The sequence below is a fragment of the Schistocerca piceifrons genome, chromosome 4, assembly GCF_021461385.2.
Source record: "Schistocerca piceifrons isolate TAMUIC-IGC-003096 chromosome 4, iqSchPice1.1, whole genome shotgun sequence".
NCBI classification, from domain to species: Eukaryota; Metazoa; Arthropoda; class Insecta; order Orthoptera; family Acrididae; genus Schistocerca; species Schistocerca piceifrons.
This window is the reverse complement of record NC_060141.1, coordinates 266,928,984-266,944,010: the sequence shown is the minus strand read 5'-3', so window position 1 is coordinate 266,944,010 and position 15,027 is coordinate 266,928,984. Positions and strand designations below refer to the sequence as shown.

General features: G+C 40.3%; 1 protein-coding gene across 9 annotated transcripts in view; it reads left to right on the top strand.

The window, feature by feature from the left end:
• Nucleotides 1-15,027, top strand: part of LOC124794774 (zinc finger protein 345-like) — a 137,895-nt gene that overhangs the window by 108,210 nt on the left and 14,658 nt on the right. For 7 of the 9 annotated variants that reach the window (XM_047258400.1, XM_047258399.1, XM_047258404.1 and 4 more), the window contains one exon: nucleotides 4,306-4,442. In XM_047258400.1, coding sequence (XP_047114356.1) covers nucleotides 4,306-4,442 — 137 coding nt within the window. Of the gene's footprint in view, nucleotides 1-4,292; nucleotides 4,443-15,027 lie in introns of all 9 variants that reach the window. The other 2 variants (XM_047258407.1, XM_047258408.1) reach the window with 1 other exon arrangement.

The window sequence follows — 15,027 nt, the reverse complement described above, 5'->3', positions numbered from 1 at the left end:
GAAAAGGGAGAGAAGGAAACATAGTAGGTGAATATGGATTGGGGGGGAAGAAATGAAAGAGGAAGCCGCCTTGTAGAATTTTGCACAGAGCATAACTTAATCATAGCTAACACTTGGTTCAAGAATCATAAAAAAGGTTGTATACCTGGAAGAATCCTGGAGATACCAAAAGGTATCAGATAGAATATATAATGGTAAGACAGAGATTTAGGAACCAGGTTTTAAATTGTAAGACATTTCCAGGGGCAGATGTGGATTCTGACCACAATCTATTGGTTATGAACTGCAGATTGAAACTGAAGAAACTGAAAAAAGGTGGGAATTTAATGAGATGGGACCTGGATAAACAGAAAGAACCAGAGGTTGTAGAGAGTTTCAGGGAGAGCGTAAGGGAACAATTGACAGGAATGGGGGAAAGAAATACAGTAGAAGAAGAACGGGTAGCTCTGAGGGATGAAGTAGTGAAGGCAGCAGACGATCAAGTAGGTAAAAAGACGAGGGCTAATAGAAATCCTTGGGTACCAGAAGAAATATTGCATTTATTTGATGAAAGGAGAAAATACAAAAATGCAGTGAATGAAGCAGGCAAAAAGGAATACAAACGTCTCAAAAATGAGATCGACAGGAAGTGCAAACTGGCTGAGCAGGGATGACTAGAGGGCAAATGTAAGGATGTAGAGGCTTGTCTCACTAGGGGTAAGATAGATACTGCCTACAGGAAAATTAAAGAGACCTTTGGAGAGAAGAGAACCACTTGTATGAATATCAAGAGCTCAGATGGCAACCCAGTTCTAAGCAAAGAAGGGAAGGCAGAAAGGTGGAGGAGTATATAGAGGGTTTATACAAGGGCGATGTACTTGAGGACAATATTATGGAAATGGAAGAGGATGTAGATGAAGATGAAATGGGAGATATGATACTGCGTGAAGAAATTGACAGAGCTCTGAAAGACCTGAGTCGAAACAAGGCCCCGGGAGTAGACAACATTCCATTAGAACTACTGGTGGCCTTGGGTGAGCCCATCATGACAAAACTGTACCATCTGGTGTGCAAGATGTATGAGACAGGCGAAATACCCTCAGACTTCAAGAAGAATATAGTAATTCCAATCCCAAAGAAAGCAGGTGTTGACAGATGTGAAAATTACTGAACTATCAGTTTAATAAGTCACAGCTGCAAAATACTAACGCGAATTCTTTACAGACGAATGGAAAAACTGGTAGATGCGGACCTCGGGGAAGATCAGTTTGGATTCCGTAGAAATGTTGGAACACATGAGGCAATACTAACCTTACGACTTATCTTAGAAGAAAGATTAAGAAAAGGCAAACCTACGTTACTAGCATTTGTAGACTTAGAGAAAGCTTTTGACAATGTTAACTGGAATACTCTCTTTCAAATTCTGAAGGTGGCAGGGGTAAAATACAGGGAGCGAAAGGCTATTTACAATTTGTACAGAAACCAGATGGCAGTTATAAGAGTTGAGGGGCATGAAAGGGAAGCAGTGGTTGGGAAAGGAGTGAGACAGGGTTGTAGCCTCTCCGCGATGTTATTCAATCTGTATATTGAGCAAGCAGTAAAGGAAACAAAAGAAAAATTCGGAGTAGGTATTAAAATTCATGGAGAAGAAATAAAAACTTTGAGGTTCGCCGATGACATTGTAATTCTGTCAGAGACAGCAAAGGACTTGGAAGAACAGTTGAACGGAATGGACAGTGTCTTGAAAGGAGGATATAAGATGAACATCAACAAAAGCAAAACGAGGATTATGGAATGTAGTCAAATTAAATCGGGTGATGCTGAGGGAATTAGATTAGGAAATGAGACACTTAAAGTAGTAAAGGAGTTTTGCTGTTTAGGGAGTAAAATAACTGATGATGGTCGAAGTAGAGAGGATATGAAATGTAGACTGGCAATGGCAAGGAAATCGTTTCTGAAGAAGAGAAATTTGTTAACATCCAGTATTGATTTAAGTGTCAGGAAGTCATTACTGAAAGTATTTGTATGGAGTGTAGCCATGTATGGAAGTGAAACATGGACGATAACTAGTTTGGACAAGAAGAGAATAGAAGCTTTCGAAATGTGGTGATACAGAAGAATGCTGAAGATAAGGTGGGTAGATCACCTAACTAATGAGGAGGTATTGAATAGGATTGGGGAGAAGAGAAGTTTGTGGCACAACTTGACTAGAAGAAGGGATCGGTTGGTGGGACATGTTTTGAAGCATCAAGGGATTACCAATTTAGTATTGGAGGGCAGCGTGGAGGGTAAAAATCGTAGATGGAGACCAAGAGATGAATACACTAAGCAGTTTCAGAAGGATGTAGGTTGCAGTAGGTCTGGGAGATAAAGAAGCTTGCACAGGATAGAGTAGCATGGAGAGCTGCATCAAACCAGTCTCAGGACTGAAGACCACAACAAGAACAACATAATAATTATCTCATAGTGATATAGGAATTGTCATGGTAATACAATAAAAATTGATAGCTCAAAATGTAAGAGATACATAGAATACACAAGTGTGCTCTATAAGGGTAGGACAGATTGTTAACCATGATATTCATGAAGGAACCCTCCTGGAATTTGCCTGAAGTGATTTACGAAAGCCACAGAAAACCCAGATCAAGATGGCTGGACAGACCATACCCACCTCTCGAATATTAGGTTGGTTTCTTAAGAGCAGCACTGCCTTATTTGGTTGGTCCCTATTATATGCTCTTCATCACCGCACACACACAATGGCCACTGATGATTTGTGGACTATGAAGGAGCTGCTATGCTCCTTACACTAACTCCAGTCTGTTCAGAAAACTGACTCCAGGGCCACCAATTCATCTGTGCTCCATGGTAGTTTAGTTCCATCTACTGTGATCAAAACAGTGATGACTCTGTGGGCTGCATGACATGAAATGGTCTCTCTCTCTCTCTCTCTCTCTCTCTCTCTCTCTCTCTCTCGTGGAATGGAATGTGTGATTCATAGAAAGAACTGAAATTTTTGTAGGAGTCATTGCTTAAGTCGTAATTGAAGATAGTGTTGGTTATCTTCAGTTAATGAGTTGAAAATTTATCTCCTAAAATCTATGAGGAGATGACAGGGAGGCTATATTGTATATGGTGAGGTTTTAGTAATCAGTGTTACTCAGAATTATATGCCTGGACCTCATAATTGCTTTTCTTTTGCCTAACCACCACTAAATATTTTATCTTGAAGCTGTATGTCTTAAAAATAATTACTCAACACAGTGATTTTCTTTAGCCCGAGTATTTGTGCACCATTAACAACCTTAAAAAGACCACTGCAAGATATAAACGAAACATTAGTTGTGTATACCTTCACTGCGGTTGCACACTAAATATGTATAAAGAATAATATTGATGAAGCAGATACATTTTTAAGCATATTTTATGTTTAGAAGTGTGTGTAGCATGCTAGACTGGATATCCTGTGGCCTTAATGATATTGATTTCAGTCATGGGCAAGGCTGCTTCATAAGGAGAGACCACATTGAAGGTGAAGGTTATTTATGGGTAGAAACACAAACGAATGTATTTGCAACAGTGAAGCTGAAGGCTGAATAAGTACAAAATACTCAAAGATAATGTTACATTCACGAAGTTCAGTGCATCAGCTTATGTTATCCCACGTAAAGTACCACAGAAATATCAGGTGATCATGCCCCATAACATTATTAGCTGAAAATATTGTGTGTAAATAAATTGAAAGACCTAATATTGTTTGATCACATCTCTCCTAGTCAAGCACCAAAATCGACCATAACCATGAAATATCTGGGTATTAATCCGGAGTGATGTAAGGTTGAACAAACACCTTCAGCTAGCTGTTAGGATGACGTAATCTAAAGATTTGTAGTTGAATCATGTGCCGGTACACATTTTATAGAGTTTTCTTTTTTAAATTATTTTTTATAGTATTGATGTGTATTTGTAATATATCTTGTGGTGTTTGTATTCATCTTCAAATGCTTATGGAAATTATTTCATTTTTTGTTGTTTCACATGATTATACACCAGACGCATGTGCTTTTGCTGTACCAGCAACAAGAGTACTCATAGATAATTGTTTCTTCAGCAGGAATGAGGACTTTCTTAATTGTATGACAGCTAAAATGTATGTGCTTCTCAGACAGGTTATTTGATGCCTTGGCCCTAATTAGTGTACCATATAATTTGTATTACATTAACCAGTAAAAAAGGAATATTGTAAGATTCGTAAACAAATATGAGTAAAATAAATGATTATTTTGATGGAATTACTAAAACTGTTCTCATAGAAAACTGTTTCAGGTTAAGATCACAGATCCACTTCCAAAACAACTGTGCATGGATTGTGTCAATAAAGTCAACATGTTTGATGATTTTGCTGAAACATGTGTGGAAGCAGAAGGGAAGTTAATAACAATGATGAAACTAATGCATTTCAGGTAAAATTGTTTCACTTTAGCAACTTGGGAATAGCATATATCCAAAGCTCTTAATTGTAATTGCATACATAAGGTGCATGCTTTTTATTGTGGTTAGTTGAATCTGTTATTTTAAATGTTTGTTTTCTGGCCTTATTTGTTACTGTCGACATAACCTTTTTTTTGTCATTGTTAAGTAATGTCCCCCCCCCATGTACCATGGACCTAGCCGTTGGTGGGGAGGCTTGCATGCCTCAGTGATGCAGATAGCTGTAGCATAGGTGCAACCACAATGGTGGGGTATCTGTTGAGAGGCCAGACAAATGTGTGGTTCCTGAAGAGGGGAAGCAGCCTTATCAGTAGTTGCAGGGGCAACAGTCTGGATGATTGAATGATCTGACCTTCTAACGCTAACCAAAACGGTCTTGCTGTGCTGGAACTGCGATTGGCTGAAAGCAAGGGGAAACTACAGCCTTAATTTTTCCTGAGGGCATACAGCTTTACTGTATGGTTAAATTATGATGGCGTCCTCGTGGGTAAAATATTCCTCAGGTTAAATAGTCCCCCATTCTGATCTCTGGACGGGGACTACTCAGGAGGACATTATTATCAGGAGAAAGAAAACTGGCATTCTACGGGTCGGAGCGTGGAATTGTCAGATCCCTTAATCAGGCAGGTAGGTTAGAAAATTTAAAAAGGGAAATGGATAGGTTCAAGTTGAATATAGTGGGAATTAGTGTAGTTCAGTGCAGGAAGTGCAAAATGGCGAAGCAGGGATGGCTGGAGGACAAATGTAAGGATGTAGAGGTGTATATCACTAGGGGTAAGATAGTACTGCCTACAGGAAAATTAAAGATACCTTTGGAGAAAAGAGAACCACTTGCATTAATACCAAGAGCTCAGATGGAAACACAGTTCTAAGTAAAGAAGGGAAAACAGAAAGGTGGAAGGAGTATATAGAGGGTCTATACAAGGGCAAAGTTCTTGAGGACAATATTATGGAAATGGAAGAGGATGTAGATGAAGATGAAATGGGAGATATGATACTGTGTGAAGAGTTTGACAGAGCACTGAAAGACCTGAGTCGAAACATGGCCCCGGGAGTAGACACCATTCCATTAGAAATACTGACAGACTTGGGAGAGCCAATCCTGACAAAACTCTACCATCTGGTGAGCAAAATGTATGATACAGGCGAAATACCCTCAGACTTCAAGAAGAATATAATAATTCCAATCCCAAAGGAAGCAGGCGTTGACAGATGTGAAAATTACCAAACTGTCAGTTTAATAATCCACGGCTGCAAAATACTAACACAAATTCTTTACAGATGAATGGAAAAACTGGTAGTAGCCGACCTCGGGGAAGATCAGTTTGGATTCTATAGAAATGTTGGAACACATGAGGCAATACCAACCCTACGACTTATCTCAGAAAATAGATTAAGGAAAGACAAGCCTACATTTCTAGCATTTGTAGACTTAGAGAAAGCTTTTGACAATATTAACTGGAATACTCTCTTTCAAATTCTGAAGGTGGCAGGGGTAAAATCAAGAGAGCGAAAGGCTATTTACAATTTGTACAGAAACCAGATGGCAGTTATAAGAGTCAAGGGGCATGATAGGGATACAGCGGTTGGGAAGGGAGTGAGACAGGGTTGTAGCCTATCCCCTATGTTACTCAATCTGATATTGAGCAAGCAGTAAAGGAAACAAAAGAAGAATTCGGAGTAGGAATTAAAATCCATGGAGAAGAAATAAAAACTTCGAGATTCGCCAATGACGTTGTAATTCTGTCAGAGACAGCAAAGGACCTGAAAGAGCAGCTGAACGAAAGGAACAGTGTCTTGAAAGGAGGATATAAGATGAACATTGTTGTTGTTGTTATTGTTGTTGTTGTGGTCTTCAGTCCTGAGACTGGTTTGATGCAGCTCTCCATGCTACTCTATCGTGTGCAAGCTTCTTCATCTCCCAGTACCTACTGCAACCTACATCCTTCTGAATCTGCTTGATGTATTCATCTCTTGGCCTCCCTCTACGATTTTTACCCTCCACGCTGCCCTCCAGTACTAAATTGGTGATCCCTTGATGCCTCAGAACATGTCCTACCAACTGATCCCTTCTTCTAGTCAAGTTGTGCCACAAACTTCTCTTCTCTCCAATTGTATTCAATACCTCCTCATTAGTTATGTGATCTACCCATCTAATCTTCAGCATTCTTCTGTAGCACCACATTTCGAAAGCTTCTATTCTCTTCTTGTCCAAACTAGTTATCGTCCATGTTTCACTTCCGTACATGGTTGCACTCCATACAAATACTTTCAGAAACGGCTTCCTGACACTTAAATCTATACTCGACGTTAACAAATTTCTTTTCTTCAGAAATGCTTTCCTTGCCATTGCCAGTCTACATTTTATATACTTTCTACTTCGACCCTCATCAATTATTTTGCTCCCCAAATAGCAAAACTCCTTTATTACTTTAAGTGTCTCATTTCCTAATCTAATACCCTCTGCATCACCCGACTTAATTCGACCACATTCCATTATCCTCATTTTGCTTTTGTTGATGTTCATCTTATATCCTCCTTTCAAGACACTATCCATTCCATTCAACTGCTCTTCCAAGTCCTTTGCTGTCTCTGTCCGAAATACAATGTCATCGGCGATCCTCAAAGTTTTTATTTCTTGTCCATGTATCTTAATACCTACTCCGAATTTTTCTTTTGTTTCCTTCACTGCTTGCTCAATATACAGATTGAATAACATCGGGGAGAGGCTACAACTCTGTCTCACTCCCTTCCCAACCACTGCTTCTGTTTCATGCTCCTCAACTCTTATAACTGCCATCTGGTTTCTGTACACATTGTAAATAGCCTTTCGCTCCCTGTATTTTACCCCTGCCACCTTCAGAATTTGAAAGAGAGTATTCTAGTCAACATTGTCAAAAGCTTTCTCTAAGTCTACAAATGCTAGAAACGTAGGTTTGCCTCTCCTTAAAATAGCTTCTAAGATAAGTCGTAGGGTCAGTATTGCCTCACGTGTTCCAATATTTCTACAGAATCCAAACTTATCTTCCCCAAGGTCGGCTTCTACTAGTTTTTCCATTCGTCTGTAAAGAATTCGCGTCAGTATTTTGCAGCTGTGACTTATTAAACTGATAGTTCGGTAATTTTCACATCTGTCAACACCTGCTTTCTTTGGGATTGGAATTAATATATTCTTCTTGAAGTCTGAGGGTATTTCGCCTGTCTCATACATCGTGCACACCAGATGGTACAGTTTTGTCGTGACTGGCTCTCCCAAGGCTACCAGTACTTCTAATGGAATGTTGTCTACTCCCGGGGCCTTGTTTCGACTCAGGTCTTTCAGAGCTCTGTCAATTTCTTCACGCAGTATCATATCTCCCATTTCATCTTCATCTACATCCTCTTCCATTTCCATAATATTGTCCTTATTTACATCACCCTTGTATAGACTCTCTATATACTCCTTCCACCTTTCTGCCTTCCCTTCTTTGCTTAGAACTGGGTTGCCATCTGAGCTCTTGATATTCATACAAGTGGTTCTCCTTTCTCCAAAGGTCTCTTTAATTTTCCTGTTGGCAGAATCTATCTTACCCCTAGTGAGATAAACCTCTACATCCTTACATTTATCCTCTAGCCATCCCTGCTTAGCCATTTTGCACTGACTGTCGATGTCATTTTTGAGACGTTGGTATTCCTTTTTGCCTGCTTCATTTACTGCATTTTTATATTTTCTCCTTTCATCAATTAAATTCAATATTTCTTCTGGTACCCAAGGATTTCTACTAGCCCTCGTCTTTTTACCTACTTGATCCTCTGCTGCCTTCACTACTTCATCCCTCAAAGCTACCCATTCTTCTTCTACTGTATTTTTTTCCCCCATTCCTGCCATTTGTTCTCTTACGCTCTCCCTGAAACTCTGTACGACCTCTGGTTTAGTCAGTTTATCCAGGTCCCATCTGCTTAAATTCCCACCTTTTTGCAGTTTCTTCAGTTTTGATCTACAGTTCATAACCAATAGATTGTGGTCAGAGTGCACATCTGCCCCTGGAAATGTCTTACAATTTAAAACCTGGTTCCTAAATCTCTGTCTTACCATTATATAATCTATCTGAAATCTATCAGTATCTCCAGGCTTCTTCCATGTATACAACCTTCTTTCATGATTCTTGAACCAAGTGTTAGCTATGATTAAGTTGTGCTCTGTGCAAAATTCCACCAGGTGGCTTCCTCTTTCATTTCTTACCCCCAATCCATATTCACCTACTACGTTTCGTTCTCTTCCTTTTCCTACTACCGAATTCCAGTCACCCATGACTATTATATTTTCATCTCCCTTCACTATCTGAATAATTTCTTTTATTTCATCATACATTTCTTCAATTTCTTCGTCATCTGCAGATCTAGTTGGCATATAAACCTGTACTACTGTAGTAGGCATGGGCTTCGTGTCTATCTTGGCCACAATAATGCGTTCACTATGCTGTTTGTAGTAGCTTACCTGCACTCCTATTTTTTATTCATTATTAAACCTACTGCTGCATTACCCCTATTTGACTTTGTATTTATAACCCTGTATTCACCTGATCAGAAGTCTTGTTCCTCTTGCCACCGAACCACACTAATTCCCACCATATCTAACTTTAACCTATCCATTTCCCTTTTTTAATTTTCTAACCTACCTGCCCGATTAAGGGATCTGACATTCCACACTCCGATCCTCAGAACGCCAGTTTTCTTTCTCCTGATAATAACGTCCTCTTGAGTAGTCCCCGCCCGGAGATCCATATGGGGGACAATTTTACGTTTGGAATATTTTACCCAAGAGGACGCCATCATCATTAACCATACAGTAAAGCTCCATGCCCTCAGGAAAAATTACAGCTGTAGTTTCCCCTTGCTTTCAACCGTTCGCAGTTCCAGCACAGCAAGGCCGTTTTGGTTAGTGTTAGAATGCCAGATCAGTCAATCATCCAGACTGTTGCCCCTGCAACTACTGAATAGGTTGCTGCCCCTCTTCAGGAACCACACGTTTGTCTGGCCTGTCAACAGATAACCCTCCGTTGTGGTTGCACCTACGGTATAGCTATCTGTATCGCTGAGGCACGCAAGCCTCCCCACCAACGTCATGGTTCATGGAGGGGGGATGAACATTAACTAAAGCAAAATGAGGATAATGGAATGTAGTCCATCTAAATTGGGTGATGCTGAGGGAATTAGATTAGGAAATGAGACGCTTAAAGTAGTATAGGAGTTTTGCTATTTGAGGAGCATAATAATTGATGATGGTCGAAGTAGAGAGGATATCAAATGTAGACTGGCAATGGCAAGGAAAGCATTTCTGAAGAAGAGAAATTTGTTAACATCGAGTATAGATTTAAGTGTCAGGAAGTCATTTCTGAAAGTATTTGTATGGAGTGTAGCCATGTATGGAAGTGCAACATAGACAATAAATAGTTCAGACAAGAAGAGAATAGAAGCTTTCAAAATGTGGTGCTGCAGAAGAAGGCTGAAGAGCAGATGGTTAGATCACATAACTAATGAGGGAACATAGTTAATGAAGATGTTCTGAATAGAATTGGGGAGAAGAGAAATTTGTGACACAACTTGACAAGAAGAAGGGATCGGTTGGTAGGACATATTCTGAAGCATCAAGGGATCACCAATTTAGTATTGGAGGGCAGCCCGGAGGGTAAAAATCATAGAGAGAGAGACCAAGAGATGAATACACTAAACAGATTCAGAAGGATGTAAGTTGCAGTAGGTACTGGGACATGATGAAGCTTGCACAGGATAGAGTAACGTGGAGAGCTGCATCAAACCTGTCTCTCTACTGAAGACCACAACAATAACAACAACTAATATTTCAGCTTGCATGTCATTAAATCTATAGGGATGAGGATGCAGTGCCTTTAAAATAATGCAGTTTTGCTTCTGACAGTGGCTTCTCATTAAAAATGACATGTTGAAATCTGTTTGATATGAAGTCTTCAATCTTGACACATTCCATTTGCAGTGCAGAACCATGTCAAAGGCTTTACAGAAGTCAAAAAACATGACATCCACTTGCGTCATACTGTTTACTACCTTTCAGTCTCATGAATGAAAAAGAGTGAATTATGTTGCACATAGTCATTGTTTCTGTTTTTATTTTTAGAACAAGATCCGAGTAATCAATTTGCTCTTGAAAAAAACTATGTTTACTTCAGCTGCACCTGAGATCCACTTTGGTTCAGATGATCTTCTTACTTTGCACTGATAGCAATGATTTTATCTAGTTAACACGGAATTATTGCATTAACTGCTGATACATGGCAGATGTACTAACTGTTGTGTTTGAAGGCCGCAAAAGACATGTTTAGCACATTAATTCACTGTGACTCTGCAACTAGTAGCACTTGCAGGTATGTGCCTGCAATATCAGTTTAAAAAAAGAGCTTCCCACTCGCCAGTTTTTAAAGTAGCTCATCACAGTATAGAATGCAATATGCATCTTCTTCTTCTTCTTCTTCTTCTTCTTCTTCTTCTTGCGTTACGGCCTCTGGAGGACCACAGGTAGCCCCTCCGTGGACTGCATTTTCCTCTTCTTCCCCCAGAACCTCTTCATTCTGTCTCTTCTTCTCTCCCGCTCTTCTTCCAAGATCTTGTGCCCTTTTCTCCTGTCGGCTCCACTGGTGACACTCTGATCTTTTCCTGTATTCTTCTCTGTCATTGATCTCTGCCATATTGGTGAGTGTATATTTGTTCCTCCAATTTTCCTTTCCTTCGAACTTGATCCTGAATTTCAACCAGTCCTTCCAAATTTAAACAACCCACTTGGTTCCTGTGCTTCCCCTTGTCCTCCCTGTTGTGTCCCACACACTCTTCGTCATTCTGTCCATACTCATGCTAATTACATGCCCAGCAAACCTTGCCCTTTTGAGTCTGTTTTCCCTGGATATTGTTCTCATGTTCCGGTACAGTTCTTCCTTTGGTCTTCGCATCCATCTGACTCCACCTCTTTTGGGACGTAGTATTTTTCTCTTTTCTTTCTCTAGTTGTTCTGCCACATTTCTTCCTAGTGTCATCGTCTCAGCAGCGTATAATACTGCATTCCTCACCATTGCCTTGTAGTGGTTTATCTTTGTCTCTGTGGATATATTCTTTTTATTGTATATCTCTCTTGTCATACAGGAGGCTGACCTCATCTTCTTTATCCTCTCTGTTATTCCCTCCATGCTCCTGTTCCTTCCTGTTATAAATTCTCCCAGGTATTTAAATTTGTCCACCATTTGCACAGTGCCTTCCGGTGTTTCTCAGTCTGCATTGGTATTTAATGTCTTTGTCTTGTTATAGGCGATCCTCAGTCCCACCTTCCTGGCTACCTTACTTAAGTTATCGAGTTGTGTCTTTGCATCTTCTTCCATCTCACTTACTATTGCTATGTCGTCTGCAAGGGCTAGGCAGCCCCCTTGAGCCCTGTTGTCCTTTTTGTCCCCCACATGGGTCTTTGGTATTCCTGTTTCCTCGTTTATCGCTCTCCACTGCCTGATCACTTTGTCCAGTACTATACTGAACAACAATGGTGACAGTCCATTTCCTTGTTTAACACAAATCTTGATCTCAAATTCTTCTGACAGAGCTCCTCTGAATCTCACCCTTGCTTTTGTGTCTGTCAGAATTTCTTTTATGAGTTCTTGTGTAGTTGCATCAAGTCCTGTGTTCTTCAGGATCCTAGCAAGAGTCTGTCTGTCAGTGGAGTCATAAGCCTTCATGAAGTCCATGAAGGTTACTATTTTCTTTTTTGTCTTTTAAGGCCCTATGTTCTATCAGTTGCTTCAGGATAAATAACTGTTCTATACATCCTCTTTCCTTCCTGCTTGCCAGTTGCCATCTGTACTTTCTACCTGTTCTACTCTCTAGAGCAATAGTTTTAACAGCACCTTGTATCCGACCTCTAGTAGCAATATTCTTCTGTCGTTGTTTGCATCTCTCTTGTCCCCCTTTTTATGTATTGGTACTGCAGTTGCATACTTCCATCCTTCTGGTAACTTCTTTGTTCTCCAAATCTGGTGGATTATGTTGGTTATGTTGTCTATTGTTTTCTTGACTCCCCACTTTCTCATCTCGGCTGCTATACCGTCTTCTCCAGTTGCCTTATTATTCTTTAGGTCGCTTATGGTATGTGTGACTTCATCCCTGGTTGGATGGCATGGCTCTCTCTCTTCCTTGTCAGTCCCCAGTTCTAGCTCGTCTTCAGTTGGTTCACAGTTCAGCAGGTTGTGAAAGTACTCTGCAGAAATCCTACAGTTCTCCTTCACACTAACAGCCAGCTCCCCTTTCTTATCTCTTATAAACAGCTCTCTAACCTTGTATCCAATCAGATGCTCTTTTAATTTCCCAAAAAAGTGTCTGCTGTTGTTTTTCCTGAAGTTGGTCTCAATCTCGTCCAGTTCCTGCTTCATCTTCTGTCTTCTGGTCCATCTTATTGTTCGGGTTACTTCCTTTCTTGCTCCTAAGAAAACTTACCATTTTTTCGGGTCCTTCTTGCTGCTCCAGTCTTTCCAAGCTTTCCTGTGAGTCTGTACCGTTTCCTCACATTCCTTGTTCCACCACCAGTGCTTCCATTTCTTTTCTTCCTTTCCCCATAATTCAGCCTGTTTTGCCATATTTTGCTTCATGTCATCCCATTCATTGAATTATTCAATTCCTTCCTCATATCTGGATCTATTCTGTCTTAATTTATCTTTGTCTACCTTTATGTTTTCGGTTCTTCTATTCATCTGTGGCAGTCTGTCCCTGTTTGGAATCCAAAGGCATTTAAGTTCTGTAAGATAATGATCCGATTCTGTTCTTGTGTTCTTCCTGACTTTTGTGTTTATGATATCTTTAGTGTTTGTCCAGCTGATTGCTATGTAGTCAATTTGGAATTCCCCAAGGTGCGTGCACAGGTTTCCCCATGTCTTTTTTCTTTCTCAGTTTGGCCCTGAAGTGTGTTGTCATCAATCTCATTTTGTGTTCCCGACACAGTTCAGTTACTCTTTCTCCATTTTTGTTTTTCCACTGGTGTGCAGGGTACTCGCCCACTACTCCTTTATGTTGCTTCTCTCTTCTAATCTGTGCATTATAATCTCCTATGCGTATCTTTACATGTCTATATGGAATGTTTTTCAGTGTATGATCTAGCTCCTCCCAGAAACTGTCTGCAACTTTCTTGTCTTTCCTGTTCTTGTCATTTCTAGGTGCATGTCCATTTACTACTGTATAATTTTTGTTCCCTGCTTGAAATGTCAGTGTTGATATCCTTTCTGACCTGCTCTTCATTGCAGTTACGCCATCCTCATATCTCTTGTCTACTACAAACCCTGTACCAAAGCATCTAGGTGCATGTCTTTCCTTTCCCACTCTAACACCAGGTTTCCCTTCAGTATTATGAAGCCTTCTGACTCCACTGTATCTTCGTCAGTGTATCTTGTTTCTTGCATCGCTAAGATTCCAATGCTTCTCTTTCATCTCATCTGTTACCTGTTTAAGTTTACCAATCTTAATCATTATCTGTACATTTATGATTCCAATTCTGAAAGTCTTTTTAGTTTTAATCTCCTTTGAGGTTTTTGTGAGCCTCGTCTCTTCCCTTATGCACTTTTTGGCAGGTCCTCCAGAATCTGAATGCGTCAGCCTTGGTCAGTGGGGGATTGTCCCCCTGGGGTAATCTTGATTCCATAGTGCAATCCATTACATGAGCTTAAAATATTTTTTGTTGCGATGGCTTGTGTCCGTCCAGTTATACGACTGAAGTTGTTAGCCCCAGAAGATGAGTTCAGGCCGCTCCTGACATGGAGACACAGATGCCTTTGGTAGCTGCCCCAAACATGGAGTACAGCCACTACCTGATATGTTTCAGTGGCTCCTCCACTCTCTCTGCTCTTGACATTCCTCTTCAGCCTTTGAGACAGTTGGCCAGGTTTCCCCAGTAACCCAGGTAGGGGTCCTTACTGGATGCTACCATCCGGAGCCAGATGGACCCAGGTTTTTTTACCAGGTTGTTACTCCTCCCCCTCCTCCTTCCCCGTGACTTGCGAGATGGGGCCCTGGGCTTGGGACCGGCAGTGGTGGAGTTTGGAATATGCATCACTAGTGGAGTACACATTTCTTTTACTTTTTTGACATCATCATAGCTACATAAGGAACTGTTGGTTTACGTATATGTGTCAATAAGTATGGCCCATTCACTGGCTTTGGTGGCCTCCATGCTATTTAGCTAATCAAGTTCTTTCTTGCAGTTTTCTCTGATCACAAACATTATGAATCATGTTAAAAGAAATTTGTAGTAGAAATAGAGTGGGTGGTGATAGCTTTAAACTTTGAGCAGTACCAAACTCCAGTGCAAATAATGTGCCATAATCCTGACATATGCTTTTGACTGTGTGTCAGCTATGAGTTAACTCTTGATTAGAATCTTTTGGTTGCTGAACGAATCTGTAGCTTATAATTGAATATGCCTCTGTTTATTGCTTAAGTTTGTATCATTGTGAAATGTGATTTCCATTCCAAAATGTGTAAATGGATAAATATTTTACATCCTGGGTTTGAGAGCCTCGA